This window comes from Schistocerca serialis, chromosome 5 (genome assembly GCF_023864345.2).
Source record: "Schistocerca serialis cubense isolate TAMUIC-IGC-003099 chromosome 5, iqSchSeri2.2, whole genome shotgun sequence".
NCBI lineage: Eukaryota > Metazoa > Arthropoda > Insecta > Orthoptera > Acrididae > Schistocerca > Schistocerca serialis.
Window position 1 is genome coordinate 204,269,001 of NC_064642.1, and position 27,614 is coordinate 204,296,614.

General features: G+C 46.7%; 1 protein-coding gene across 1 annotated transcript; it reads left to right on the top strand.

Moving 5' to 3' along the window:
* Positions 1-19,599: 19,599 nt before the first annotated feature.
* LOC126481850 (putative protein TPRXL) lies at positions 19,600-20,493 on the top strand. The gene has a single exon (XM_050105810.1). It carries the CDS (start codon positions 19,600-19,602, stop codon positions 20,491-20,493), a length of 894 nt encoding a protein of 297 aa, XP_049961767.1.
* Positions 20,494-27,614: the final 7,121 nt, after the last annotated feature.

The following is a 27,614-nucleotide window of genomic DNA, read 5'->3' on the forward strand; positions in this document are numbered from 1 at the left end:
CCTATTTGAAGAAATCCAAAGTAAACTAAAGCAGCCATCATCACCATTGCATGCTGAAAATGGAATTCCAAAATTTTCCGGTTTATCATTCCTTGGCAAAATGACGTCAAAATCTGAAGATCTTTTCAGACCACATAATATAATAGTCCTATTCGATACAGATAATAAACTACAACATAAGACTGTTCACAATAATGAATTCACTAGAGTGGCATCAAAACTCCGACTTATACAAAGTTCTTGCTTCTATGTAGAACAAACAGAGAGAAATTTTGCAACCTGCAACCCAGAATGTTTGGGTGCCCTCCTACTCAAGTCCAGCTTTGTGTCACATTGCTAACTGTGAACATTCTGTTGGTGATGTCAGTGGCTAAATTTCTGCCTTACACATTGTTGACAAAGGGTTACAGATGGATCTCCTCGACATTTTTGTATTTCTGTCTGTAACAAATTATATTTTATGGAATAAATATATTCTTAAAACTTATCTTTTTGGGAAATAACTTTGTTATAGTTTCTTTGGTTAGGCTGAATTAAGTAAACGTTGGCACTGCTTGAGCTTCCAAACCAAAACAATAACCAATGAGACTAATTTACTTTGCTTTCTCCAGCGTCTCCATCGGATTCAAACATGGTTCGGCGTGTGTTCCCAATCCGCTAGTCTTCACTAGAAAATCGGTTTCCAGTTAAAATGCTTAAGAGCGATGAGACTCCATCGAAGACTAGTACGCGAAAAAAGTTTAAATTTACAGGTAAACATAACCAAATATATCTCAAGAAATGAGAAGGTATGTTTTCGTGGCTTAAGCGAGGACCAGACGAGAGCCAAGCTTTTTGCAATTTGTGTAGGAAGCATCTCCGTACTTCGCACAGTGCACAGACTGATCTGAGACGACACGCACAACGCAATGCAATGGCCATCAAATTAAGGAAAAGGGTAATTCCGGAAATATAGGGAAGAGCTACGTAATTTTTTGTGTGATATAATATGTCCGCGTATTTTAGTTTTGAAAACATTGTTATAAACAAATAACGAGTCATCATCCTTCCTTTTTTTACTCAAACTGGCAACCCCACTCCTCGAACAATTAGAGATTTACATTCACAAGTTAAAATCACATCAAAAAGCCTGATCGAACAAACCGAATCAACAGACAACTGTCTCTTCCAGAATTTCCAAGACGTCCTGCTACCAAAACACCAAAAAAGACAATATTAAGATATATTCATCTTCCTGCATAAATAATTATTCTCTTAGTCACGTAACAACTATGGCACTGTATGCCTTTACTCATTACTGTTTTGCTTTTTATTATTTATATTATCATGGCCACATGACGAAAAACTCTGTCACATATGTAGTTAATATTATTTAGTTAATTTTTTACTCTATTTGCTTATCTTTTGTGTAACTTTTTAATCCAAATTAGATGTATACTGCCGATATAAGAACACACTTGCAGTTAGCAAGATTCACTTGCGTCCATTAGCTACGCTTGTAAATATTTGTTCTGTAATAAAGTACATCTTAGGCCAAAGAATATGATGTGACAAACTGTGATATCTATCGTATTCACATTCTTTATGCTTTCATTCAGTGTTTACTAAGAATAAGAGTAAAACCAAGTGCAGCTAAATACTGTGTCTCGTATATGCGTTGGTAGCCTGAAAATGTACACTATCAGAACAGATTTGTCATTAATACCACGCGGCAGTGCACTGTAAGTACGCAAAACGTAACAACCTCTTCGTTTCATAAACTTTTCGTTGCCGACAGCTTAAGTGCGTTATTTCCGCCAGCATCACGACCACAGCGTTCAGTTGCACATGGCCCAGATAACATTTTTGTAATATCTCCATCTGATGATGAACCTGCAGTGGCTTGAAAATTAGTAAATGGCGCAAAAAATAAATCGTAGCAAAAAATCCAGAAAAACCAATTGGTTGTATATATATACTCAAACAGATCGCCAATTTAAATCGCAGGTGCAGCTCGTCATCCATAATGAATGTACTGAAATATATTACTTAATCTTATTGTTATTGATTTTAAGGCCTACTTTCTAGCTTGTTCTGTTGATTTCTTCCTTAGAGGTTGACGTTTGTCTGCACTAGAAACAAACACTACAATGGTATCAGCAAAACAAAGATGCTTCATATGTGCTCCATTAACATACAGGGTGATAAAGCTAACTGATCCTCCGCTACCCTTTTCCACTCGCGAATAACGAGTGGGAAGAATGATTGTCGGGAAGCCTCTGCATTATTAACTACTTCAAGTAGGCAATTGAAAGGAGTCAAATTATTTCGTTCGTCATCGGCTTCATTACGAATTACCGACTAACAGTTCAGTGCTTCGTCGGATAGGAGTGAGCGCTGAGTGCTAAGTCCGGTGTTACGCAATGTGCATAGAAGATCGTGTACCTGCGAGCGATGCAGATAATTACTTAGTTAAGGAAATTGCAATTGGACTTTTGACATGCTATAAATATTTGTTACTCAGCTGGGAAGTGCTGAAGAATTGTGTTTTGACCAACAGAAATAATTGTTATTACATGTGACAATTGCAGGCATACACATGATTACGCAACATTGTTATTCAGGATGCTATAAACTACTGAACTTCGCTTGTTCATTGTAGTTCCTTTACAGTCTCATGGCACAAGCTGCGGACTCAAGATCTACGTGCTACCTTTGCGCTAGGAGGAAGACATCGCTTGAAAATGGTAGGTTGGAGGAAATATTATAAATCCTGTGTTTTGCTTCGACGTGCCCGTTAAATATAAATGTTGTGTGACTAGGGCCTCCCGTCGGGTAGACCGTTCGCCGGGTGCAAGTCTTTCGATTTGACGCCACTTCGGAGACTTGCGCGTCGATGGGGATGAATTTGTTTTATGTTATTTACTAGTCAAGTTCCGTAGGACCAAATTGGGGAGCAAATCGCCAAGGTCATGGAACGTGTCAGTACATGAAATTACAACATAAACGGGAAATACGGAAGCGTCCGATCCCGCCCGTCTGCTTTGACCCATGAGGTCACAAATATGGCGGAAACAAAAACACACACACACACTTTCCACAAGAAGCCTAATGACACTAACGGGACAAGCTCGGGAAATGGGGTGTTTTGGTTGGGGGGCAAACTAAATATAAACAAATTTAGACGCCTTGCGTAGCTACAAAGTGTAAGTGAAGACAGCCATGCATGAATACCCACCCACCTCCCCAGGGGTCGTAACCCCTGCAACCCATAGAAGATAAAGATGCTTCAGTAGCTGATTAGTGTTTTTTGTCTTTTTTTAAAAAAAAACTCACGGGATAGAACGAACAGATCAGAAAGATAAATATAATAAACTAAAACAGAAATTGAAGGAAACAGATAATTAAAATAAGTAATAAGTGTTTTTAAATTTAAAAAAAATCTCACGAGATAGAACGAACAGATCAGAAAAGTAAATAAAATAAGATAAAACAGAACTGGAGACAGCCACACTCAAACCAAACTCCGCGCCGTCATGACGTCACACACGACAACACCCTTACGTCACGGGTCAAAGCCGACGCGTGGGATCGGACGCTTCTGTCGACCCCATAAACGTAATAACAGATAAAAATAAATGTTCATGAACCTTAACAAAGTCAGGCCATAAGTTTAAGTAAACGCTGTCAGTAATTCAATAAAAATCAGCTTTATTTTTCAAGGAACTCCTCGACGGAATAGAAGGAGTGACCCATGAGGAAGCTCTTCAGTTTCGATTTGAAAGCGCTTGGATTACTGCTAAGATATTTGAATTCGAGTGGCTGCTTATTGAAAATGGATGCAGCAGTGTACTGCACATCTTTTTGCACAAGAGTTAAGGAAGTCCGATACAAATGCAGGTTTGATTTCTGCCGAGTATTAACCGAGTGAAAGCTGCTTATTCTTGGGAATAAACTAATATTGGTAACAAGAAACGACAATAAGGAGTATACGTATTGAGAGGCCAATGTCAAAATACCCAGACTCTTGAACAGAGGTCGACAAGAGGTTCGTGAACTAATACCACTTTTTGCCCGAACCGCCCGTTTCTGAGCCAAAAATATCCTTTTAGAATGGGAAGAGTTATCCCAAAATATAATACCATACGACAATAGCGAATGAAAATAAGCAAAGTAGACTAATTTTCTTGTCGAACAATCACTCACTTCTGATACTGTTCGAATAGTAAAAATGGCAGTATTAAGTCTTTGAACAAGATCCTGAACGTGGGTTTTCCACGACAGACTACTATCTATCTGAACACCTAGAAATTTGAACTGTTCAGTTTCACTAATCATATGCCCATTCTGTGAAATTAAAACGTCAAGTTTTGTTGAATTGTGTGTTAGAAACTGTAAAAACTGAGTCTTACTGTGATTTAGCGTCAGTTTATTTTCTACAAGCCATGAACTGAGGTCATGTACTGCACTATTTGAAACATAGCCAATGTTGCACACAGCATTCTTTACTACCAAGCTAGTGTCATCAGCAAACAGAAATATTTTAGAGATACCCGTAATACTAGAGGGCATATCGTTTATATAAATAACGAACAGGAGTGGCCCCAACACTGATCCCTGGGGCACCCCGCACTACACAGTAACCAACTCAGACCCCACATCACAGCCGTTATCAACATTGTGAATAATGACCTTTGCTGATGTAAGAGGTGAAATGATGATGATTTGTTGCACGTGTTGCTATTCCAGTACAAATGGAAATAGTTACATTCCATCTGCGGGAAAAGAGAAAGGGGATTAGCACACTGAATTAGATTGTTATATTCAGTGCGATTTGGAACACTTTGCATGGCATTCCAGGTGGGAACAGGAATTTTAAGTGCGCGAGCCTTGGAATTGTAAGTTAGAAAAGAATACAGGGTCCAGTCACATTAATTTGACAACCGCCTGTGATCGACGTTAAAGTGCAATAACCCGTCACAGACGGAAGGTGACATCACTAGAAGTGGAGGATATATAAAACTTGTCGGGAGCACTCGGGAAAATAGTGCAGTCTTTGTCGTAACGTGGAAACAGAGCGGTTTGTCTGACATCCAAATAGGCAAGATCATTGGCTTTCGAGGCAAGGGTGGAAACTTTTCCGAAACAGCTAAGTCTGTAAACTGTTGGCATGCCGCCGTTGTTAAAGTATACCGTGCATGGCAAAACGACTGTCCATAAGCGGCGCCGAGGCAACTCCAGTGCAAAAAAATGGTTAAGATGGCTCTGAGCACTACGGTGATCAGTCCCCTATAACTTAGAACTACTTAAACCTAACTAACCTAAGGACATCACACACATCCATGCCCGAGGCAGGATTCGAACCTGCGACCGTAGCAGTCGCGCGGTTCCAGACTGTAGCGCCTAGAACCGCTCAGCCACCCCTGCCGGCAACTCCAGTGCAACACGGCCCATAGAAGACAAGGGTGAACGACGGACGCGGAGATGTGTACGTGCAAATAGACATGCAACTGACGAGCAGATGACTGCCCAGATGAATCAATGGGCTACCAACAGTTTCTCCTCAACGTCGTTCAGTGCACGTTTCTGCGTATGGTATGGGTCTACGCAGCAGGAGCGTGGTTCGTGCACCGATACTGACTTCTATTTATTGGCTACTACGGTTGAAAATTGCGCGCCAATAGCGCAACGGGACGCCCACTGAGTGGCGACAGGTGGCATTTTCAGATGATTCACGCCTTATGCTCCATCGAACAGATGGCTCTTGTGTACGGACCTGCAACAATCTTCGGAAACAGCCAGGCTGAAGGAGGGAGCATTATGGTATGGGAATGTTTTCGTGGCATCCCCTGCGTGATCTCGTCATTCTGGAAGACGCAATGTATCAACACAAGTATGCAACTATCCTTGGGGATCATGTCCACCCCTACATGCAATTTATTTTTTCCTCGACACGACTGCATCTATGAGCAGGAGAATGCAACGTGTCACACAGCTCGCAGTGTATGTGCGTAGTTAACACAGCACCAGAATGAGTTTACCGTACTCTCCTGGACACCTAACTTCCCGGATTTAAACTTCATCGCGAATTTGTGGGACCATCTCGATCGAGTTGTTCGCGCCTTAGGTCCTCAATCGAGGAACCTAGCGCAGCTGGCCACGATATTGGAGCCGGCGTGGCTCCAGATCCCTGGTGGTACCTCCCAGAACCTCACTGACTCTCTTGCTGCACGTCCGTATTGCAGAAGGTGGTTATTCAGGCTTCTGACAGGTGGTAATAGTAATGTGACTGGGCCACATAATACTGAACTTTGTGCAACTGTGCTCCAAACTAAATATTATTTACATTGTCACGACTGTAGTCTACGAAAAAACCCTAAAGGGTAAAACTGTTTCAAACTAATGTCATACGCACAGGATATGACTTACGCGAATACTGAGCAGACGGCAATAATATGTGGAACCATCGCTGTTATACCAGGAAACAACACAAACCAGAGACATCCGTGCTCCTTACAGGACGAACGAATAGATCTCGCGGCGGTTCGAGACCTAACGTCGTCAGTACGCAACCGCAAAAAACATGAGTAAGTGCATGGCTTAGTTCAGTGCGCGTAATAGCTGGTAGTAGAAATGAAGTGAACTAGAACTAATAGAAGTGTATGGGAGAAGCCTTGTAAATATGTAATTAATCGTATAAATTGTAAAAAGGTAAATGAAGGGGAGGCGAGGGATGGAGTGCAGGTTAACACTGGAAGCAATGATCCTTCAAATCAACTACAAATCACAGATAGTGAAGTTATAAGTAGTATGCCTGAGAATAAATGACTACATCGAAGTGGTAGATTTGGGTGAGGACGGCAGAGACGCAGAATCTCTTATCTCATCTCAACTGAAGCGAGAAAATATGTAGAGCTGTCACATTGCCAAATGAAAGTAATAAAAAAGGGCAATGTTACAGGACAAAACCAAAATCTTTCACCAGAATCATTCTTGAATACAATAATCAAAGTCTTGTCAGCAAAAATCGAAGCAGAGCACAGAAAAACTAATTCAAAGAAATATATGCATAAACATAAGAGTTAATCAAAAATTTTGCTCAAGATCAGGATAAAATAAATAATTGATTGAATGAAGAATTCAAACATATAATGAAAAAATTGAAGCTCATGCAGTATTCATTAATCAATTAGACTATAAGGCTACTGAAGGCTTTAAGATACAAAGTGAAGCCACCGAAACTTGTAATGTAAAACACCAATAGCAACACTCAAAAGTAGAAGCGTGTAGAATAAAAATATAGGCTTACCTGTATGAACTCCAAAGCAGTATCAAATTGTAAACACTTGTGATTCAGATCAAATTGGGAGAAACTGGAGAAACGGTAGAGAAACTGAGGCATACCAAATCTCATCACTAAAATAGCAGGGGAAATTTAACTAAGATTAGAAACATAGTATGAATAGGAAGAAGTGAAAAGTACTGTCAAGGTAAGTGATTTAGCAGACTACCTTAGTGCCTGAAAATTCCATCATTTTTCAGTAAGCAGAAATATATATATTGGGGCTTTCATTCAGCAGTTTGAGGGCACAATTCCAGAACACTGGCCAGAACAACAATAAAATCAGGTGGACTGCCAATAGATTTCAAGGGGGTGTAATACTACAGGGAACAGGAATGATAGATGTAAGCAGAACTTGTGATGAATTTGTGCAAGTGTTTGTGAACCAGTGCAGGTCAAGCGGAACACAGAGTAGCTTTACAAAACAGAAGTTTTGTTAGTAGTGACTGTGAGAGCTGCAAGGAATTCTTTCAAACCTATCGGGAAAAAACATGTATTCGACCGACACACTAAAGGAATCAGACCTGATTGCAATTGTCATATTGAACTAACAGTGTCAGTACGAGAAATACATTATCAAAGTTTAATTCCTGTCTTTGAGCAATTAGATTCACTGTAAGGCAACAGACAGGGGCAGAAATGGTGGAGAAAAAAACACAGATGGAGAGTGGACACGTGTAATGAGAACAATCAAACCAGAAGTCACGCCATGGACAGCTATGATACACTCCGCGGCTTTGGAAGATAATATCAATGTAGTTGTACCATGTCAGGAAGACGAAGGGGCACATGTCAGTGTCACATAAATGGAGGAAGCGATTAAGAACACACAAGAGTTTTCCAGAACAGCGGAAACGGAAAACATAGTTGAACGAGGTTGAAAAAGACAGGACCAGGAAAATTAGAGAGGTTATCTCAGGGAGTTTGGTGCTATGCAAACCATGTACGTGATGATTACAGGATCCCAAGTCATTAGCTGCATTACTTCATTTTTATTTTATGTGCGGATAGATCATCCAGCTATCCTGTACTAATCTACAAAGCTAAGTTCAACTATATACCTCTACTTAGCGTTGGTATATCTACACAAAGTGCAAACTATGACACTACATTGCTGTATATACCGATGTTCTACAATTAACAAACTGAAGAGAGACATTTTGAGAAACAGTTTTTATATCTAAGTTGGATACTACTAACCGCAAGCAAAGGTATTTCGTGATTGAGCTAAGATAGATACGTAGTCTGTGCGTAAATTATCACAATTATTCGACTGTTAACTGAAGGTAGGTTACAGAGCCAGAGCACAAGGACATGTATACCCACTGAGAAACATAAATGCGCCTGTAAGACGAATATATCTGAAATACTTTCAGAGAGCCTGTGAAAAGAATATTCATTATCGCAATTTAGAAATGTTTGAAAGAGTTACAAAGCCTCAAGCAAACCAGTAGTACAAGTTTTCATAGCAACAAGTACACAAAGATCAGTTCCATATGAGTTATTACCGAACATGTTTTTTAGATGAAATAGATGAACACATATATGAAACCAAAGAAGTAAGATGATTTAGTTGATGATAATGACATCTTTAGAGAAACGAACGACACAAAAATACGTAACATTACGTGAGTTCGCCACAGCAGGAAGAAACGGAGTACTCAAAAAGAAGGTAAGTGATCAAGACGTAATGATTAAACAGTACATGGTACATGTCTGTGGATAATAAAGATAGATAACAGGTAACACTTTACCAACTTACCGCCGACTGTCGAGAGAAAGCAACGATTTATTCACTAAACGTTACTTATTTTTCTAATGCATCTGTAAAGAAGACGCACTATTGTGAAATGAAATTAAATACACACTCTACGTAAATTTTTTTTATAGAAACCAATGACTTATACTGCCGAAGAAAAATTAGTAAACCAGAAAACACGACGTCGATTTTGATCGATGACGGTAAATTCATCTAGGGGGTAATAGATGTGTTGATAATCGTTTCAACGTCGTCCGCCAACAGATAGCGTAGTACCTTAGCTACCAGAGCGCTACCTGTTTCTATCCTTTAACCCTGTGGTGCATGAATTTCGCTGCAGTGGACAACCTTTAATGGTCAATTCTCTGGCGGTTTCAATCAGTTATGAGGCTGCAAATGCATGCAGGACACAACACCAGTAGGGAGTGCCCACCGCAGTGAACTGCGTGCATTTGCAGTCTCAGGACTGATTGAACATGCCAAAGAAGCGACCATTAACAGCTGTCCACTGTAGTGGACGCTATGCGCCACAGGGTTAACAGAGAACACTCACAACCAGAAGGCTCAGTGTGATGCAAATGTGTGAAGCAAGCAGGTAACCATGTCAAGGAGACGCACTCGTGCTTCCTACAGCCAAATGAGCGCGTTAGAAAGAGGTCGTATTGTGGCCTTCCGAGTGGTGGGATTGTCCTTTCGGAGAATTGTCACACCAGTTGTACGTGATGCGTCAGCTGTGCAACGATGCTGGTGCCAGTGATCACGTGAACTTCCTCACACCCGTAGGCAAGACTCTGGAGGCAGCACAGGCGCCCGCCAGGGTCGTCGTACTGTAAGGGCGACAGTGGCAGATCGTACAGCTACAACCGATAAGAGGGCCTGTGAGCCCAGACATGTCAGCACGAACTGTTGCGAACTGGTGGGACTACGAGCACGCACACTTGTAGCCCATCTTCTACTCACGCCACACCATCAACGTGCACGGGTCGACTGATGCATTCGGGAGGACGACGGTTCAATCCCGCGTCCGGGCATCCTGATTTAGGTTTTCCGTGATTTCCCTAAATCGCTCCAGGCAAATGCTGGGATGGTTCCTTTGAAAGGGCACGGCTGACTTCCTTCCCCGTCCTTCCCTAATCCGATGAGACCGATGACCTCGCTGTTTGGTCTCTTCCCCCAAACAATCCAATCGACTGATGCATCAGAGCATCACTTCGAAGATGGAATGGCGCACCGTCGTCTTCAGTGATGAAGATAGAGTTTGCCTGCATGAAAGTGATGGTCGTTGTGCATATGACGTAGACCTGGTGAGTGCTGTCACGCAGAGTGCATTCGTTCAAGACACACCGGCCCCACCACAGACCTTAAGATCTGGGGTATGATAAGCTACAACTCTCGTTTACTTTTGGTGTTTCTGGAGGGGACGCTAACCAGCGCTGGGTATGTGCAGAATGTTGCTAGACCCGTTTTTTTTTGTCGTTCTTGCAACAGGAAGGTCATGTGATGTTCCAACAGGATAATGCTTGCCCACACGCTAACCGAGAAACTCAATGTGCTCTGCAAGACACGCAGCAACTTCCCTGGTCGACATGATCTGTGGATTTGCCTCCAATCGAGCACGTGTAGGATATGATGGTGCGAGAAGACAACTCGAACAGAACTACACTACTGGCCATTAAAATTGCTATAACAAGAAGAAATGCAGATGACAAGCGGGTATTCATTGGACAAATATATTATACTAGAACTGACCTGTGATTACATTTTCACGCAATTTGGCCTCATAGATCCTGAGAAATCAGTAACCAGAACAACCACCTCTGGCTGTAATAACGGCCTTGATACGCCTGGGCGTTGAGTCAAACAGAGCTTGGATGGCGTGTACAGGTACAGCTGCCCATGCAGCTTCAACACGATACCACAGTTCATCAAGAGTAGTGACTGGCGTATTGTGACGACACAGTTGCCTGGCCACCATTGACCAGACGTTTTCAGTTGGTGAGAGATCTGAAGAATGCCAGGGCAGCAATTGAACATTTCCTGTATCCAGAAAGGCCCGTACATGACCTGCAATACGCGGTCGTGCATTATCCTGCTGAAATGTAGGGTTTCACAGGGATCGAATGAAGGGTAGAGCCACGGATCGTAACACGTCTAAAATGTAAAGTCCACTGTTCAAAGTGCCGTCAATGCGAACAAGAGGTGACCGAGATGTGTATCAATGGCACCCCATACCATCACGCTGGGTGATACGCCAGTATGGCGATGACGAATACACTGCGATGTCGCCAAACACGGATGCGACCATCATGATGCTGTAAACAGAACCTGGATTCATCCGAAAAAATGACGTTTAGCCATTCGTGCACCCAGGTTCGTCGTTGAGTACACCATCGCAGGCGCTCCTGTCTGTGATGCAGCGTCAAGTGTAACCGCAGCCACTCTCTCCGAGCTGATAGTCCATGCTGCTGCAAACGTTGTCGAACTCTTCGTGCAGATGGTTGTTGTCTTGCAAACGTCCCCATCTGTTTGAGAGGTGGCATGAGCCCCCTCTCATATTTCTATCTTAGTCTGAGTAATTCGATTTTCTTCTCTAATTGCATGCAGTGAAAAGTTGCTATTCCTTCACGTGCGGACTTCCCACGCAGATTCTCTCGTCACCCGGGTAGTCTGGTGAGAGGCGAGTTCTGCTGAGCTTGAAAGGGTTAAGCCGACGGGTGTGAGGGAGTCGAGTGGATGCTTTCCAGACGCCGACATTGTCATAAGAGCGGGAGCGACACGCCGAAAGGGGCCAGAAGGAGCGGCTGGGCTAGAGATTCCGTTACTTCTCAGAAACTTAGTGAAAACACTTTCTGGCGAGCTACCAGCGAGGCGTGGGAATGACTTGCGTTCCCAGGCAGTCTTGGCGGTCAAATTCCCTCGTTTTCTGCAAAATCGTCACTGTGATTGGCTTGCTCAGGGCATAGCTCCGTGACGTAGCAAAATCGGCGCAGAAATTGGCGCCAAGAATCTCCACTGCTGGACTAGTAGTGCTTCGGCAATAGAGTGAAATTTTCCGCCGGTTTTCGAGTTGCTGATTGCAACGTTTCACCACGGCCACTGTCGTAGGGGCGGGAATGTTCTGTGTTCGGTTTGTACGGGTGCTCTTGAGAGTCTGCTCTCGCCTTTCAGTCGGAGTAGGTTACAAGACTGAGCTCTCGCTGCTCTGGACAGCTTGCCTTCCGTTGGCTGTCTAATATAATTTTATTTGATTGTAACTGTTTGACGAAGTTGCTGAAGTTTCGACTTCAACGTAACTTTCCGAGTACAGTTGGCAATTGAGCGTTCTGCGTACAAGCGGCCTATGTTGTCTGTCTTGAGCAGTTTTGGCTAAAGTTGACTGTATCGGAGTTACTGTGTGACTTCGCTTGTTAAAATCTATCGCTGATTGTGTGGCGAGCCTTCTTCGTCGCCCTCAGAGGCGCATTTGTATTGATAGGAAGTCTTTAGCCTGGAACAACCAGACCAGGATAATTTGTTTCGGTCTATACTCGGGACATTATCATCACCACGACGGGACGTTGAAGCAACTAGCCATCGCGTCCGGTACGCCAGATCGTGTTCTTGCAGTTAAGAAGACAGCTTGGTAATGTATCAGCTCCGGCAGATTAGCGAGTTTGCTCTACGATAATCAGAGCTCAGCAGAGCGCGTCTGTTCGCGTCTTTTCTTACGTGGTTCTGTCTTGGATGTTCATTGCCTGAGTTCTCACTACTGTAGCAGCAACTAATGTTGGGTTGGCTGGGTGTTTGTCTTAAGATCTGAGTTGCAAGGAATTGGCCCCACATACCACTTGGTCATAAATCTCACAATCTAGTTTATGGACAACCTCACCTTCACAGCATTTATTTGAGTATTCAATTTGATGTATTGTAAGTGTTTCATGTGTTTTGTTTACTATTTTGAGTTTAGTCATAATAAATCAAATTGTTATTTTGGACAGAACTTTCATTCTGTTAATCGGTAGAGCAACCCTTTCATTTCTCACTACGTTAATGAAACCTTCCTTAACTTCTATCCAATTAAATTATTGCAGGTGCCAAACTCTTTTCTACTCCACTTGCAGGGTCGATTACAGTCAGTTCGCGTTTCTTCTTAATCCATGTGCAACAGCAAAAGTCGGAGATAGAAAAGGGGGGCTTAGAGCATTGTTTCCCTATGAAGATTCGAGAAGAATTTAGTGTTAAATACACTGCTAGCTCCGGCACCTCGCATGTTGACTCAGGGATCGAGACGTGGCTGCACGATCCGTTACAGCCATGCGGATAAGATGCCTGTCATCTCGACTGCTAGTGATACGAGGCCGTTGGTATCCAGCACGGCTTTCCGTATTACTCTCCTGTACCCACCGATTCCATATTCTGCTAACAGTCATTGGATGTCGACCAACGCGAGCACCAATGTCGCGATACGATAAACGGCGATCGAGATAGGCTACAATCCGACCTTTATCAAAGTCGGAAACGTGATGGTACGCATTTCTCCTCCTTACACGAGGCATCACAACAACGTTTCACCAGGCAACGCCGGTCGAGTCCTGTTTGTGTATGAGAAATCGGTCGGAAACTTTCCTCATGTCAGCACGTTGTAGGTGTCAGCACCGACGCCAACCTTGTGTGAATGCTCTGAAAAGCTAATCATTTGCATATAACAGCATCTTCTCCCTGTCGGTTAAATTTCGCGTCTGTAGCGCTTCATCTTTGTGGTGTAGCGATTTTAATGGCCAGTAGTGTATGTGAACAGGTCGACAGGCGTGGAATAACGTATCCCGGGACAATATTCGCTATCTGTACGATCAGTTGGATGTCAGAGTCTGCATTTCCGCCCATGGAGACTACACCACTTACTAATATGACTGTTATAGGATGGGTCGATACCTGGTAAGTCAGAACTGTGTTATTGATCTGTAAATGTAATCATTTCATTTACTTCATACGCACAGTTGCACCAATAAATGTTGAGTTAACTGGAAACCTCTAAAAGGATATACTAATTTTTTCTGGCAGTATGTGTAATGCAGCACCCCGGTCAAGGATGTATATTCACGTCTGAGATGACAAACGCAGCCAAGTCACGCTGCTTCTGTAAGGTAATCGAATCGGTAGCAGGCTGTGCAGCAAACTTATAAACACCGGATGCAGATGTGTGTGACTGCAGGACTCAGTAGCGTTGTGTAGGCCGTTAGCGTCATCTAAGACCTGTTATTCATTACTCGAGGTTAATGAACGACCCAAGAGAGACAGGACGCAAAGCTACGTATATTAAGCACAGTATTTAGTGTCACACTACAGAATTACGTTCAGACATCAATGGCCGATCCACGCGACGTTCCAGTTGCATTGCACGAGTTAAAAGAATATTTGTCGTCTCCATATCTCTCTAAACTGTTCAAGTGTTTAATTATGTAAAACAACATCAATGTGTTGATACTGAATTGTGATAAAATACTTGGATGGCACTTTGCGCAGGGAAAGAAGTAACGTAGTGACGAAATACTGATGCCAGCAGTAAGGTTTTCCAATGTAATTGAAGGACTTGCCTATGTAGAATTCCAGCCTTAATGATATAACCAAATTGATTATTAAATATTGTGATCAATCATGTGTTACTTTGGACTGTTTGATGAGTTATTCCAGTTTCATATTGGTCACCTGTGTCCCAGCTATTGTAATTATCTGATATAATTGCTTTTTATATAACACTGAATGGATTAATTTACATTTGACATTAACAATCATCAAGAAAGCTCTAATTTATTAATTAATTAATAGTTATTTGTATTTTTGCTTCTTTTATGGATCCTCATTAGCAGTATTAGATTTTGAAATTAGCATTCTATTTATTTGCTTCTTGAATTTAATGATTTTTACAGAATAATTTGAGAATTATGGACAGTAGTTGAGTATGATAGCACCACTATTGAGAGGTCTCTGTTTTTTTTTTTTTTGTTCTCATTGAAAATTCACTGAGCATGACGTATTTCAACATAGTCTGTTGTCTATGAGAAAGTTCCAGTTTTTGAAATCTCACAAGAGGGCGGGGGGATGTGTAACATTTCTGGTTCTTGGAGCCATGGCTTTATTCCAGCCCACATATCACATCTCAATTGAGTGAAGATACAGTAGCAGACTGTGACGTCGTAAGGTAGGGCGAGGCAAGTACGATAGGTACAATAGCGGGAAATTGCGCCACATGCCAGCTGCATCTATTTGTGTTCCGAGTGACTGCTCTAATGGAGTAAGGGATTGTCCTCTGTGTGTGCATCAAGAATTTTACTTTCAATTACTAATTATCACCGAATTAACATTCAGATTTTGTCCATAACAGCATGGGACAACTTCTTAACACTGCACTATCACTATGTCATCAGAACAACATTTTATTATTATCTTCAAATTGGAAATTTGCGGTAAGGTCTAATGAGATCAAACTGCTGAGCTCATCGGTCCCTAAACTTACGCGCTACTTAATCTAACTTAAAACTAACTTATACTAAGCACAACACACACCCATGCCCGAGGGAGGACTCGAACCTCCAACGGGTGGCGCCTAAGACCGCGCGGCTGTCTTCAAATAAACAATTGAATCACTAGAAAGAGCCAGATCACTTCACGTGTCCTCAATTCGTTCAAAATTTCCAACTAACGGGATGGATCGTGCCAAACAGTTCAGTGCTAAGTCGGAGGGGAGGGAGTACTGAGTACTAATGCAATGCACGTCCAAAATTGGATACCTGCTGCTAATGCAGATTATTATCGAGTTTAGGAAAGTGTAATTTTGCTTTTTATACCTTTCAAATATTTGTTGCTCAGGTGGAAATCGCTAAAGAATTATATTTTGACCAGCAGCAATGACTGGTAACTTTCGTGTGGTACTTGTGGACATTCCCGTGATTACCCAACATCGTTGTTCAGTTCGCTATGTTATCTGAAGAAATGTCCATAATAAATGCCGATAAACCACACAACTCATTATTTCGTTGAAAAAAGACTTTGCCAGTTCGTTATAGGTCCATTACACACAAACAGCAAAAGCAGCAAACTCAAGATCTACGTGTTATCTTTTTTGCTGAGAAGATGACATTACTGGAAGGCACCAGTTTGGTAGGAATATTAGAAATTCTGTGTTTTGCTCTGGTCTAGCAAGATACACATGGGTTGGAAAAAAATATGGAAACACAGCGGGAATTGCGTGTTTGAACATAACTGTAGATGCTAGCCAAACCTGCAGGTTACGCCGTTATATCTGACCACGGACGGCACCTGTGTGATGTCCTCAGAACTTCGCAAGTGTCAGACGTGATCAGGATAGTGTTCCGTCTAATTGTGAGTGCATTATGTCGGAGCTAAGTGAATTCGAACGTGGGCTAATAGTTGGTGCTCGATTGGTGGGCGCTTCCTTAACCAAGGTAGCCGAAGTGTTTGCTTTTCAAGAGGCACTGTATCGAATATTTACAAAGGTAACTCAGAAAAACACCATACGCTAAGTCAGCAAGCGGTCGAAAACACGTGTCAAGTTATCGTGACGGACGGTCATAAAAGAGGATTGTGACTAAAAATAAGAGGACGACAACTTCAAAAGTCACTGTAGAACTGAATGTCCCACTCGCGAACGCTGTCAGCATCATAAGCCGGGAAATGCAAGGTGAACTGGAATCCCAAAATCATTCAAAAATGGTTCAAATGGCTCTGAGCACTATGGGACTTAACTTCTGAGGTCATCAGTCCCCTAGAACTTAGAACTACTTAATCCTAACTAACCTAAGGACATCACACACATCCATGCCCGAGGCAGGATTCGAACCTGCAACCGTAGCGGTCACGCGCCCCACACTGAAGCGCTTAGAACCGCACGGTCACACCGGCTGGCAAGACCATTCATCTGTGAGGCATACGCCCGTAACAGAACGTGATTCCGAAGCCATAAAACCTGCGCAGTGGAGCTATGAAAGAGTGTCATTTGGCCGGATGAGTCTTGTTTCGCACAGTTTCCAACTTCTGGACGAGTTTACCTCCCGAGAGCGATACTTGGCGGGGATTCGGTGATGATTTGGGCAGCCTTATTGTTGTGTTCCAAGGGTCCTATGGATATTCTGCAACGCCACGTTATTGCCAAGTGTTATGTGACCATTTTGGCTTATGAGGTCCATCCCGAGCTACAAGTGTGATGGCGTTTTCCAAGATGACAAGGCCTATGTTCACTCACACAACTGGCATCTTCCAGGACTGGTTTCATGAGCACGACGATGAGCAGCCGCATCTCCCCTGGAAACCGTTGTTACCAGACTCCATTATTACTGAAACATTGTGGTCCACTTTGGAGAGAAGGAATCATGTTCCCTAGCCGTCTCTATCATCTTTATCTTATTCTCCAAGAAGATTCCCTTGAAAACCCTACAGGTTATGTATTTATCCGTTCCGAGACGACTCGAAACTGTTTTGAATTCCAACGCGTTTCCTACACCCTATTAGTCTCTTTAATGTATTGTGTTTGTGGTGTTTCCAAATTTCTATCCACCCCATGTAACTCGGCCTCTTATACGTGTTGCTACTCCAGTATAAATGCAGACAGTTACGTGCTATCTGTGGTAACACAGACAAGGGAATCGCGCACTGGACTTCATTATTACATTCATTGTGATTTAGAACGACATAAATTCCCCTTTGAATTTAGGCCTGAGAAATAAGCCCACTACAGAAATCAGGCGAACGTTCACGTCAATTGATAACGCCTTCACGTTCTGTCCAGCGGTCAGGAAAGAGTTCGGTGAGCGCTTTCCTAGCCGCGGGCGACTAGTTAGCCGAGTACCCACCGCTCCTTTACCACATGTCGTAGATCAACATACTTCAAGTGATACTCCCGCTAAGATAGCCGGTAGCACTTCGGTAAGAATTGTGTGTATCTTTCACCTGTTAAGATTCCTCAAGCGAGGTAGGAGAAATGACGTAATATCTAATAATACCACATCCAACTTTCACACTCCATTGCCCCTGATGTTCAACCTGCCTCAGCCAGTGCAGCTTCTCACCGGCCCAATAACACATGTTTCTTACATTCAACTTTTCGTGATTTGTTAAGGTAGCTTCATTGGTAATAAGAATTCTTTGAAGAAAGAACCTGTACTTCTGATATCGCATCAGAACCGAGTACCAGAATTCCATCAGCGTTCTGCAATCACATAGATCAGTCTGCTGGTGCAGTGACACATGAAACAAGTGGAAAGTACGCGCTAAACGCGAAAAACCAACAGTTGTCTTATTCAGAGGCACTCCCAGTTACTCTGGAGCTAACATATGGACTGTGAGCAACAGCTGCCAGAACATTAAATTTCGTTCACTCCGCTCTTTGGTTCAAAAAATGGCTCGAAGCACTGTGGGACTTAATATCTGACGTCATCAGTCCCCTAGACTTAGAACTACTTAAATCGAACCGACCTAAGGACATCACACGCATCCATGCTCGAGGCAGGATTCGAACCTGCGACCGTAGCAGCAGCGCGGTTCCGGACTGAAAGGCCTAGAACCGCTCGGCCACAGCGGCCGGCCTCTCGTTGGTGTCTCGCTGTTTAGCCTCTGCATAGTATTCCAGCGCTCTTCCAATAACAGTGATTTGCACATTAGTGAATTGTCAATGTTGTAGAACGCCATCTTTCGACATACCTTCGTGCACTCAATCCTACTGTTCTCTCTGCATTCCTTCTGGATTCTCCATAAGGAGGTAGCACGTATATCTTCTTTTGGTTTGTGAAAGGCATTTATATTTTTCCAAACTTCAGCACTCGAGACACGCAAACGACACAAGCAGAATGAATGCTAAATTTCCTCTGCGACCGCTTTATAATGGTTGCGCGGTGGTGCAACACACGGTTTCCTCCTTCCCTGACGCGAGGTATTTCCTTGTTTGAGTATGAAATCACGAACTTCCGCATACGACAGCGATAGGTTTCATGTTCAAAATAAAGAAATCCTCTATTCTAAATATTGTAATTACGCCGAAACTAGTAATAGGATTTGAAGTGTGAAACGCCATTGAATACGTGTCTTTTACAATTACGAAGGCAATCCTAGAAGTAGCCAGCCTTACATACTGAGTGAACATTAATAAAAGGCACTAACTGCATGGACGGAGTCCTGACTGAAAATAGAGGATATAAGGTCCTATGAATGTCCTGAAATGCATCGTTGCCAAGGTAGATGGTGCTGACGAATGACAATGCCTCCGACTAGGTGCCGTGTCTTCCTTGTGTCTTTCAAGCTGTGTTATTGACGCAGCGTACTTACGCAGCAGAATGGTACAGTATTCATATCGGGAACGAGCTGAGATGGTGTTTGTGTATGGTGAAGCAGATGGAAAAGGTCGAGAGGCAGCATGGCTATTCCAAAACGAGTACTCTCACAGGCACCAACCACATGACACAACATTTCAAGTACTTTTTCAAAAAGGTTCAAAGGTAGCGATTCTCTAACAGAAAGAGGCTCCTACTCAATGGTTTTGCAGGTGCCAGCCAGCCAGCCAGCCAGCCAGCAAGCCAGTAGCAGCAACAGAAGCGGTCCAGCCAGCCGGCAGCAGCGGTCCAGCCAGTCAGCAGCGATCCAGCCAGCAGCAACAGTCCAGCCAGCAGTGATCCAGCCAGCAGCAGCGGTCCAGCCAGCCAGCAGCAGTCCAGCCAGCAGCAGTCCAGCCAGCAGTGGTCCAGCCACCAGCAGCGGTCCAGCTAGCAGCAGTCCAGCTAGCAGCAGCGGTCCAGCCAGCAGTGGTTCAGCCAGCAGCAGCGATCCAGCCAGCCAGCCAGCAGCGGTCCAGCCAGCAGCAGTCCAGCCAGCAGCGGTCCAGCCAGCAGCGGCGGTACAGCCAGCAGTGGTCCAGCCAGCAGCAGCAGTCCAGCCAGCAGCGGCCCAGCCAGCAGCAGTGGTCCAGCCAGCAGTGGTCCAGCCAGCCATCAGTGGTCCAGCCAGCAGCAGTCCAGCCAGCAGTGGTCCAGCCAGCAGCAGCAGTCCAGCCAGCCAGCAGTGGTCCAGCCAGCAGCAGTCCAGCCAGCAGCGGTCCAGCCAGCAGCAGTCCAGCCAGCAGCAGTCCAGCCAGCAGCAGTCCAGCCAGCAGTGGTCCAGCCAGCCAGCAGCGGTCCAGCCAGCAGCAGTCCAGCCAGCAGCAGTGGTCCAGCCAGCAGTGGTCCAGCCAGCAGTGGTCCAGCCAGCAGCAGCGGTCCAGCCAGCCAGCAGCAGTCCAGCCAGCAGCAATCCAGCCAGCAGTGGTCCAGCCAGCATCAGCAGTCCAGCCAGCAGCGGTCCAGCCAGCAGGAGCAGTCCAGCCAGCAGTGGTCCAGCCAGCAGCAGCGGTCCAGCCAGCCAGCAGCGGTCCAGCCAGCAGCAGTCCAGCTAGCAGCAGCGGTCCAGCCAGCAGTGGTTCAGCCAGCAGCAGCGATCCAGCCAGCCAGCAGCGGTCCAGCCAGCAGCAGTCCAGCCAGCAGCACTCCAGCCAGCAGCAGCGGTACAGCCAGCAGTGGTCCAGCCAGCCGCAGCGGTCCAACCAGTAGCAGTCCAGCCAGCAGCGGCCCAGCCAGCAGCAGTGGTCCAGGCAGCAGTGGTCCAGCCAGTCAGCAGCGGTCCAGCCAGCAGCAGTCCAGCCAGCAGTGGTCCAGCCAGTAGCAGCAGTCCAGCCAGCAGCAGCGGTTCAGCCAGCAGCGGTCCAGTCAGCAGTGGTCCAGCGAGCAGCAGCGGTCCAGCCAGCCAGCAGCGGTCCAGCCAGCAGCGGTCCAGCCAGCAGCAGCAGCAGCAGCGGTCCAGTCCGCGGCAGCAGCAGCTGCGGCATTCCTGCCAGCCAGTGTTTCTGCCAGCCAGCCAGCATTCCTGCCAGCCAGCCAGCTTTCCTGCCAGCCAGCCAGCGTTTCCTGCCAGCCTGCGTTCCTGCCAGCAGTCACCTCCCGCCAGCGCCACCAGCAGTGGACCTTGGCCCCAGTTGTCGTCCGTCTTCGTCCGTCCCCTGTTTTCCTCTCTACTTTTCGTCCTGTCCTGTCTTTGTTCCTACTTGTCATCATGTCAGCCCCCACCACCACTACCACTACCACCACCACCGCAATAGTCTATACTTCTCTCTCTGCCCCCCCCTCATTCCATCCCTCCTCTTCTCACTCTCCCTTCGCCCTCGCTCTTCGTCGCCCCTTCCCCAGCTTCCTCCTCCCACACCACCACATCTGATCCTTTCCCTCCACTCTCAGCCTGTTACTGCAGCCCCCACTAGGGTGGTGGCCCAGAGGGCCACTGTCCATGCCCAGCTCTCACCTTCACCTTCACCATCGCCGTCATCTACGTCATCACCGTCGCCTTCACCATCGCCATCCCCATCTCCGGCGCCAGCTCCAGCGTCCACGCCAGGACCTGCCACCTCCCGCCACCTCCCTGTTGCTCCTGTCCCACTTGTCTCCTCTCATTCTTCCATCGCCCTCAAACGCCCTAGTGGCACCACTGCCTCCTCAGTTTCCAAAAAGGCCCCGCCCCGTCCTCCTCTTCCCCCAGGATGTCATGGATGTCTCCCTGCCTGGCCCTGCTCCCTCGGCCTCCTCCTCCTCCTCCCCCCCTTTCCCTACAAATACCTCCTCTCTCATCCCGATCCTTCCCTCCTCGAGGCCTGGAACCTCTCACTCCTCCTCTGCCAACACTTTCCTGGAGCCCCCATCTCCCTCCTCACTCCCTGAAGAGACTCTGTTCTCCCCCAGCCATACCCATCATACTGACATCCTTTCCCGTATACCCATCACCCGGTTTGGCCCCAATGCGTCCCTTGCCCCTGCTCCTTCCCCCTCTCCTACCTGCCAACCCGAACCTCCGCATCGCCCGCCGACCCTCACCGCCGTGAAACAGAGGAGGAAGTGTTGGCAGAGCTGAAGCCACATCCCTTGTTGGAGGTCCGGGCAGTCCGCCGCATTTTCAACTCTGCCGGCACCACCCACCTTATGCGGGTTTTTTCGGAAGACGCCCCCTCCATTGACTGCCTCCTGAAGGAGGGTGCCCTCCTCTTCAGCCAACTATACAAAGTCCACCCCTCCCGTTCCCCTCCTCAATCTATCTGCTGCCAGAGGTGTCTGCGCTACAATGCACACACAACATCTGAGTGCCATGAGGCCCCCACCTGCCCGCACAGTATGCAATCGCATTTCCTCCGGCAGTGCCCCAACCTTCAGTCCACTCCCTCCTGTAATACCTGTAATCTCCCGCATCCCACATACTCCCAAAAATGTAAAGCCCGACCCCCTCCGACCACTCCTGAACTCACTGTCCCTGTCCGCCTTCTGGACGCCCCCACCCCTCCTGGCAATTCCCTTCGTCCCCCCCCCCCCCCCCCCCCCACTGCTGAGGACATCATCAGGTTCCTCACCATCGTTCTCCAGAATGTCCACCCTTTCCAGCGCCCTCACACCCTACAGCAGATATCCCTCGCTGCCCATTCCGTCTTCCACCTCAAAATGTATGCCACCTACTCCCACAACCAGGCCCATTTTACCTTCTCCTGTCTTGACACCCTCGTCTAAATCCCTGTCATGGTGCGACAGCACCGTATCCTGTTAAACAACATCCGTTCCCTTCCTGCCAACAAGAACCCCTTCATGCACACTCTCGCCACCCACTGCTTGGATGCCTTCCTCCTCAATGAAACCTTTTTTCAGCCCCACCACACCACACACACCTCGCCCTACCTCCTTCACCACTCCGGTAATCCCTTCCCGATAGCGCGTGGCGGAGTTGCCATTGGTCACCACCACCAGATCCCAGTTCGGCTCCAACCTCTCCTTCCCGACCCCACCAAACACCTGATCCTTAGTCTGTTCTTCCCTGGCCTTACCGTCAACTCCACCACCATCTATGTCCGCCCTCATGCCCATATTCCTTTTGACTTCCTCTCCCACATTGACCATACCTTCTCCTCCTATGTGATCGCCGCTGACCTCAACATCCATAGTCGTTCCGCTACCCAGTTATGGCGTGGCATCGGTTCCTCTCCTCCCTCCAAGGTGGCCTCCTCCCCATTCTGCAGCACACCCACCCCGAATCCAACTCCACTCCTGAAGTCATCTTCCTCTCCCCTTACTTCCTTGGCCGCATAACGGTGTATGTCCTGGAACCCATTGATAGTGACCATCTCCCTGTCGTCCTCACTGTTTCAGACGGTCGTCGCCCCCGCCCTGACCCCCGTAATGAACGTCCCCCAAAGTACGTCCATGATTATTCCCGTGCTGACTGGAATGCCTACCGGAATACCTTCTCTACCCAGGTCGATGGCCACCCCCTCACCTACCGCCATCCTGATGATATTACCCATGCCACCTCCTTTCTCCATCAGACCTTGTCTGAGGCTGTTGAGGCCCACATCCCTTCTGTCGCCATCCACCCCCACCATCCTACCTTACCCCCACAGGCTGTCCTCCTCCTCCGTGAATCCTGCCGTCTCTACTGTGCCTTCCTCCACGCGTGTGACCCGGACACACTACGACGCCACCAGCAACTCCAGTGACACATCCGAAACTTGCTCGCGGCTAAGAAACGCCGGGACAGGCGACAGACACGCACCCGTTTAAATACCACACTTCCTATAAACTCGTCCAAGTTATGGTCAGTCTTCCGCTGCATTACCAGATCTAACCCCCCCCCCCTCCCTGCTATCCTCTCCTTCATGATAACCAACCCTTCCCTGACAACCTTAGTAAGGCCAATCACTTTGCCTCCTACCTCTCCGATGTCTTTACCATCCCCGACGATCCACAGTTCCATTACTCCCTCTTCCCAGATGTCCGTGATCGAACTGATACCTCTGTCCCTCCTCTCGCACCTAGTTTCCAGTACTTGGACAACATTGCACACACCGAACTCAATGCCCCTATCACTACACAGATTCTCATCACTACACTCTGCACGAAAGACAACACTGGTCCTGGTCACGATCGTGTCACCTATCGCCACCTTTGTGAAGCTCCTGCCTCCTTCCTCTCCACCTTGGCCAGGCTCTACAATGTAATCCTGCCCACCGGCTACTACCCCGACCTGTGGGAAACCTCCTGTATCCTGATGTTCCTTAAACCCGGTAAACTGCCGTCCGCTGTCTCCTCCTACCGTTCCATCAGCCTTACCTCGGTTTTCAGCAAGGTCTTGGAATCCATTCTAATCCGACACATCCATCAGCATCTCCACCAGCACCACCTCCTTCCCGTTACCCAGTGTGGCTTTCGGCCATCCTTCTCTTCCGATGACCTTATCCTTCACCTCACTCATCTCCTTTCCGAACAACTTAATTCCCGTCGCTCCGCTATCTTCCTCTCCCTTGACCTTGAACGAGCCTATGACCGCATGTGGCATTCCGGTCTCCTCTTCAAGCTCCAAACCTTCCCTTACTATTAACTACGTCTGTCTGATCGGCTCCTTTCTTTCCCAATGTCTTTCCTACGTCACCATCCACAACACGGGTTCCTACACCTTTTTCCCCTCCACCGGTGTGCCCCAAGGTTCCATCCTCTCCCCTCTTTTGTACCTTTACGGCCTTCAACCCTCATCCACCTTCTCCAGTACACTGATGACACCACCTTCCTTGCCCTTGCCCCCACCCTGCAGCACTCCCAATACCTTCTCCAATCCCATCTTGACCGGTTCACCACTTGGTGCAACCAGTGGTTGCTTAAGATCAATCCTTCCAAACCCCAGGCGATCATTGTAGGCAAAACCACCCCTTCCTTCCGCCTCCTCGATTTCTACATCACCATCTATGGCCGTCCTATCGCCCTCACCCCCACCCTTAAGTACCTTGGTGTCACCCTCGAGCGTCGCCTCTCCTGGACCCCCCATCTCTGAACGATCCAAGCCAAGGCACACTCCCGACTCTGTCTCCTCAAGCTCCTTTCCGGCCGTACCTGGGGTCTGGACCCCTCCACCATCCTCCATACCTATAAATCCCTCATTCGCCCTATCCTTTGCTACGTCCGCCCTGCCGGGATTTCTGCTCCCCCTACCTTTTACAAATCCCTTCAGATCCTAGAACGCCATGCTCTTCGCCTCACCTATCGCATCCGTCTCCCCTCCCCCATGCGGATCCTGTACGACCTTATTCCGTTCCCCCACCTCCTCATTTTCCTCGAACGGATACGGATCCTCTACACCTCCCATAAACTCGATCCTCCTCACCTGCTGGTCTCTCCCATCCTCTCCCGCCCCCGTCTGCTGCCGCACCTGTATTTCCACGTCCCACCTGCTCTCCATCTCTCCACTCTCCACACCCTCTCCCAAGGTGGCTTCCGCCAGCTCCCCCTCCCTGATGATGCCCTCCTCCCTTCCATCTACCCCTCCTACCAACTTTGATCCTCCCTCCCTCTTCCTGTTTTCGTTCCTATGGGCACCCTCTCTCCCTTCTCTCCCCCTTCCCTCCCTCCTCCCTCTCTCCCCACTTCTCACCCAGGCTTCCCCTCCCCCATTCCTCCACTCCTACCATCTCCTCTGCCATTGGCATCTTGCTCTCCCCTCTCCCTCCCCCTCTCCCTTCTTTCCCTCTTGGCAGGTCCCCAGACCCGCACACGTTACGTGTTTAGTGTTCGCCGTCACGCTCCTATGTTCACCTGTGCCGTCGAAGTTGTCAGTGTTTGTGTGCCGTGCTGACAGTTTTTCGTGTGTCTTTCGTCGAGTGTGAATGGCTTCATGTTTTTTGTATTCTGTGTCTACTGTTTTTTGCCCTCCAATTTGTTCAGTCTATGTGTCTTCTTCATATTTTTCATTGTCAATCCTGAGGCTGAAGAGCAGCGTAGGATGCTGCTGCCAGCCCGCCTGATGTACAGGTGTTTAAAATAACAATAAAGGGAAAAAAAAGTTCAAACTACCCCTCCCAGATGATGCCCTCTCTCCCTCCATTTATCCCTCCTATCAACTCTGATCCTCAACCCCCTCCTTTCATCCGTCCTTTTCCTGGGCTCCCTCTCTCCCCATCCCATCCTCTTTTTTCCCCACCTACCCTCTCTCTGCCCCCTTCTCTCCCCCAAGTCCTTTTGCATTTCCCTCCTCTGACTTTTCCCATTCCCTCTCGCGTCTGCCCTGCCCCCCCCCCCCCCCCCACTTATGAGTCCTCTACCTCCTTCGACTCCCACCCCTTTTCCTTTTTCCTCTCCTCCCTCCTTGTTTTCCCCCTCATCTTTCCAGCTTCCCCCCCCCCCCCCCCTCCATCTGCCCTTGGCTATGGTGTGTCTTCTTTGTGCCGACATTTTAGTGCAGTGTTTACAGTGAGTGTTCAGTGTAGTGTGTCTATTCCGAAGTGTTGCGAACGGAAATCATACTGTCGCTGGGTGTGATTTTCATATCTCTTGCGAACAGAAATCAGACTGTCACCATGTTTTTTAATTGTCTGTGTACTATTTTACCTGTCTGCTTCCTGTGTATTTTATTAGCATTGCCAACCCTTTGTTTTATGTTTTAACTTTCCACAATTTTCTACCGTTTTTACAATTTAAGTCACCGTTTTATCGCCTGCTTTTATTGTTTCTTATCTTCTTCTTACGTTTTAAAAAATCTGTAGGCTGAAGAGCAGCGTACTAAGCTGCTGCCAGCCCGTCCCCTTAGGGGGGAATCAAAATTCAATAAAGGAAAGCAAATGTTCAAATGTATATGAAATCTTGTGGGACTTAAGTGCTAAGGTCATCAGTACCTAAACTTACACACTACTTAACCTAAATTATCTTAAGGACAAACATACACACCCATGCCCAAGGGTGGACTCGAACCTCCGCCGCGACCAACCGCACAGTCCATGACTGCAGCGCCTTAGACCGCTCTTTTTTTAATCTCATTTTGTTCGTTTTCGTTCGTCGTATCTGTTCGGGGCGGACGTCGCAAGACACCCGTTTCAGTTCGTCGTAAGACAGCCGTTTCAGTTCGTCGTTGATCCATTAACTCAGTTTTTTTTATTACGGAGGGCAGCGAACCCCCTGACCGAACACGCTGAGTTACCGTGCCGGCGTCGGCTTAGTCCGCGCGGCCCAAGTACTTTTTGGGCGCCTGTTTGTTCATGGGTCCTTCCAGACAGACAAACGTGCAGGGAGGCGGTGGACTGTTCGTACACCAGATCTGGAGGATATTGAGACGAATCCTAGTACAAGTCCACGCAAGTAGCCTGCTAACTTGGTGCAAGTTAAAGTTCGATAATGTGTACCCACATGACATTGCATCCCATGGACGCCATTTTGAACATCTGTTGCGACGTGTATGCGACGCAGCTCTGTACTGTGATCCGAGACTTTTTTTGTCGTTGTACGTACACCTTCCATTTCCTGACACGTGTTCACAGGACCTTTTTCTTCCATTACCAGTCAGAAATCGTCCCTGCTGTTTGTCGGTATTTTAATAATCACCCTGTGTAGATAGCGGTTGTTGTCTCAAACAAACGATTATGAAGAAAGTACCAACCTTATAAAGCGTTAGTTTGAAGTTTGACGGTTTTACGTTGCTTAGTATTTGTTTGCAGCTATCAGTAGGCAATGC

Coding starts and splice junctions, on each gene's coding strand:
- LOC126481850 (XM_050105810.1), top strand. CDS start 19,600: ATGGTTTTGCAGGTGCCAGCCAGCCAGCCAGCCAGCCAGCAAGCCAGT.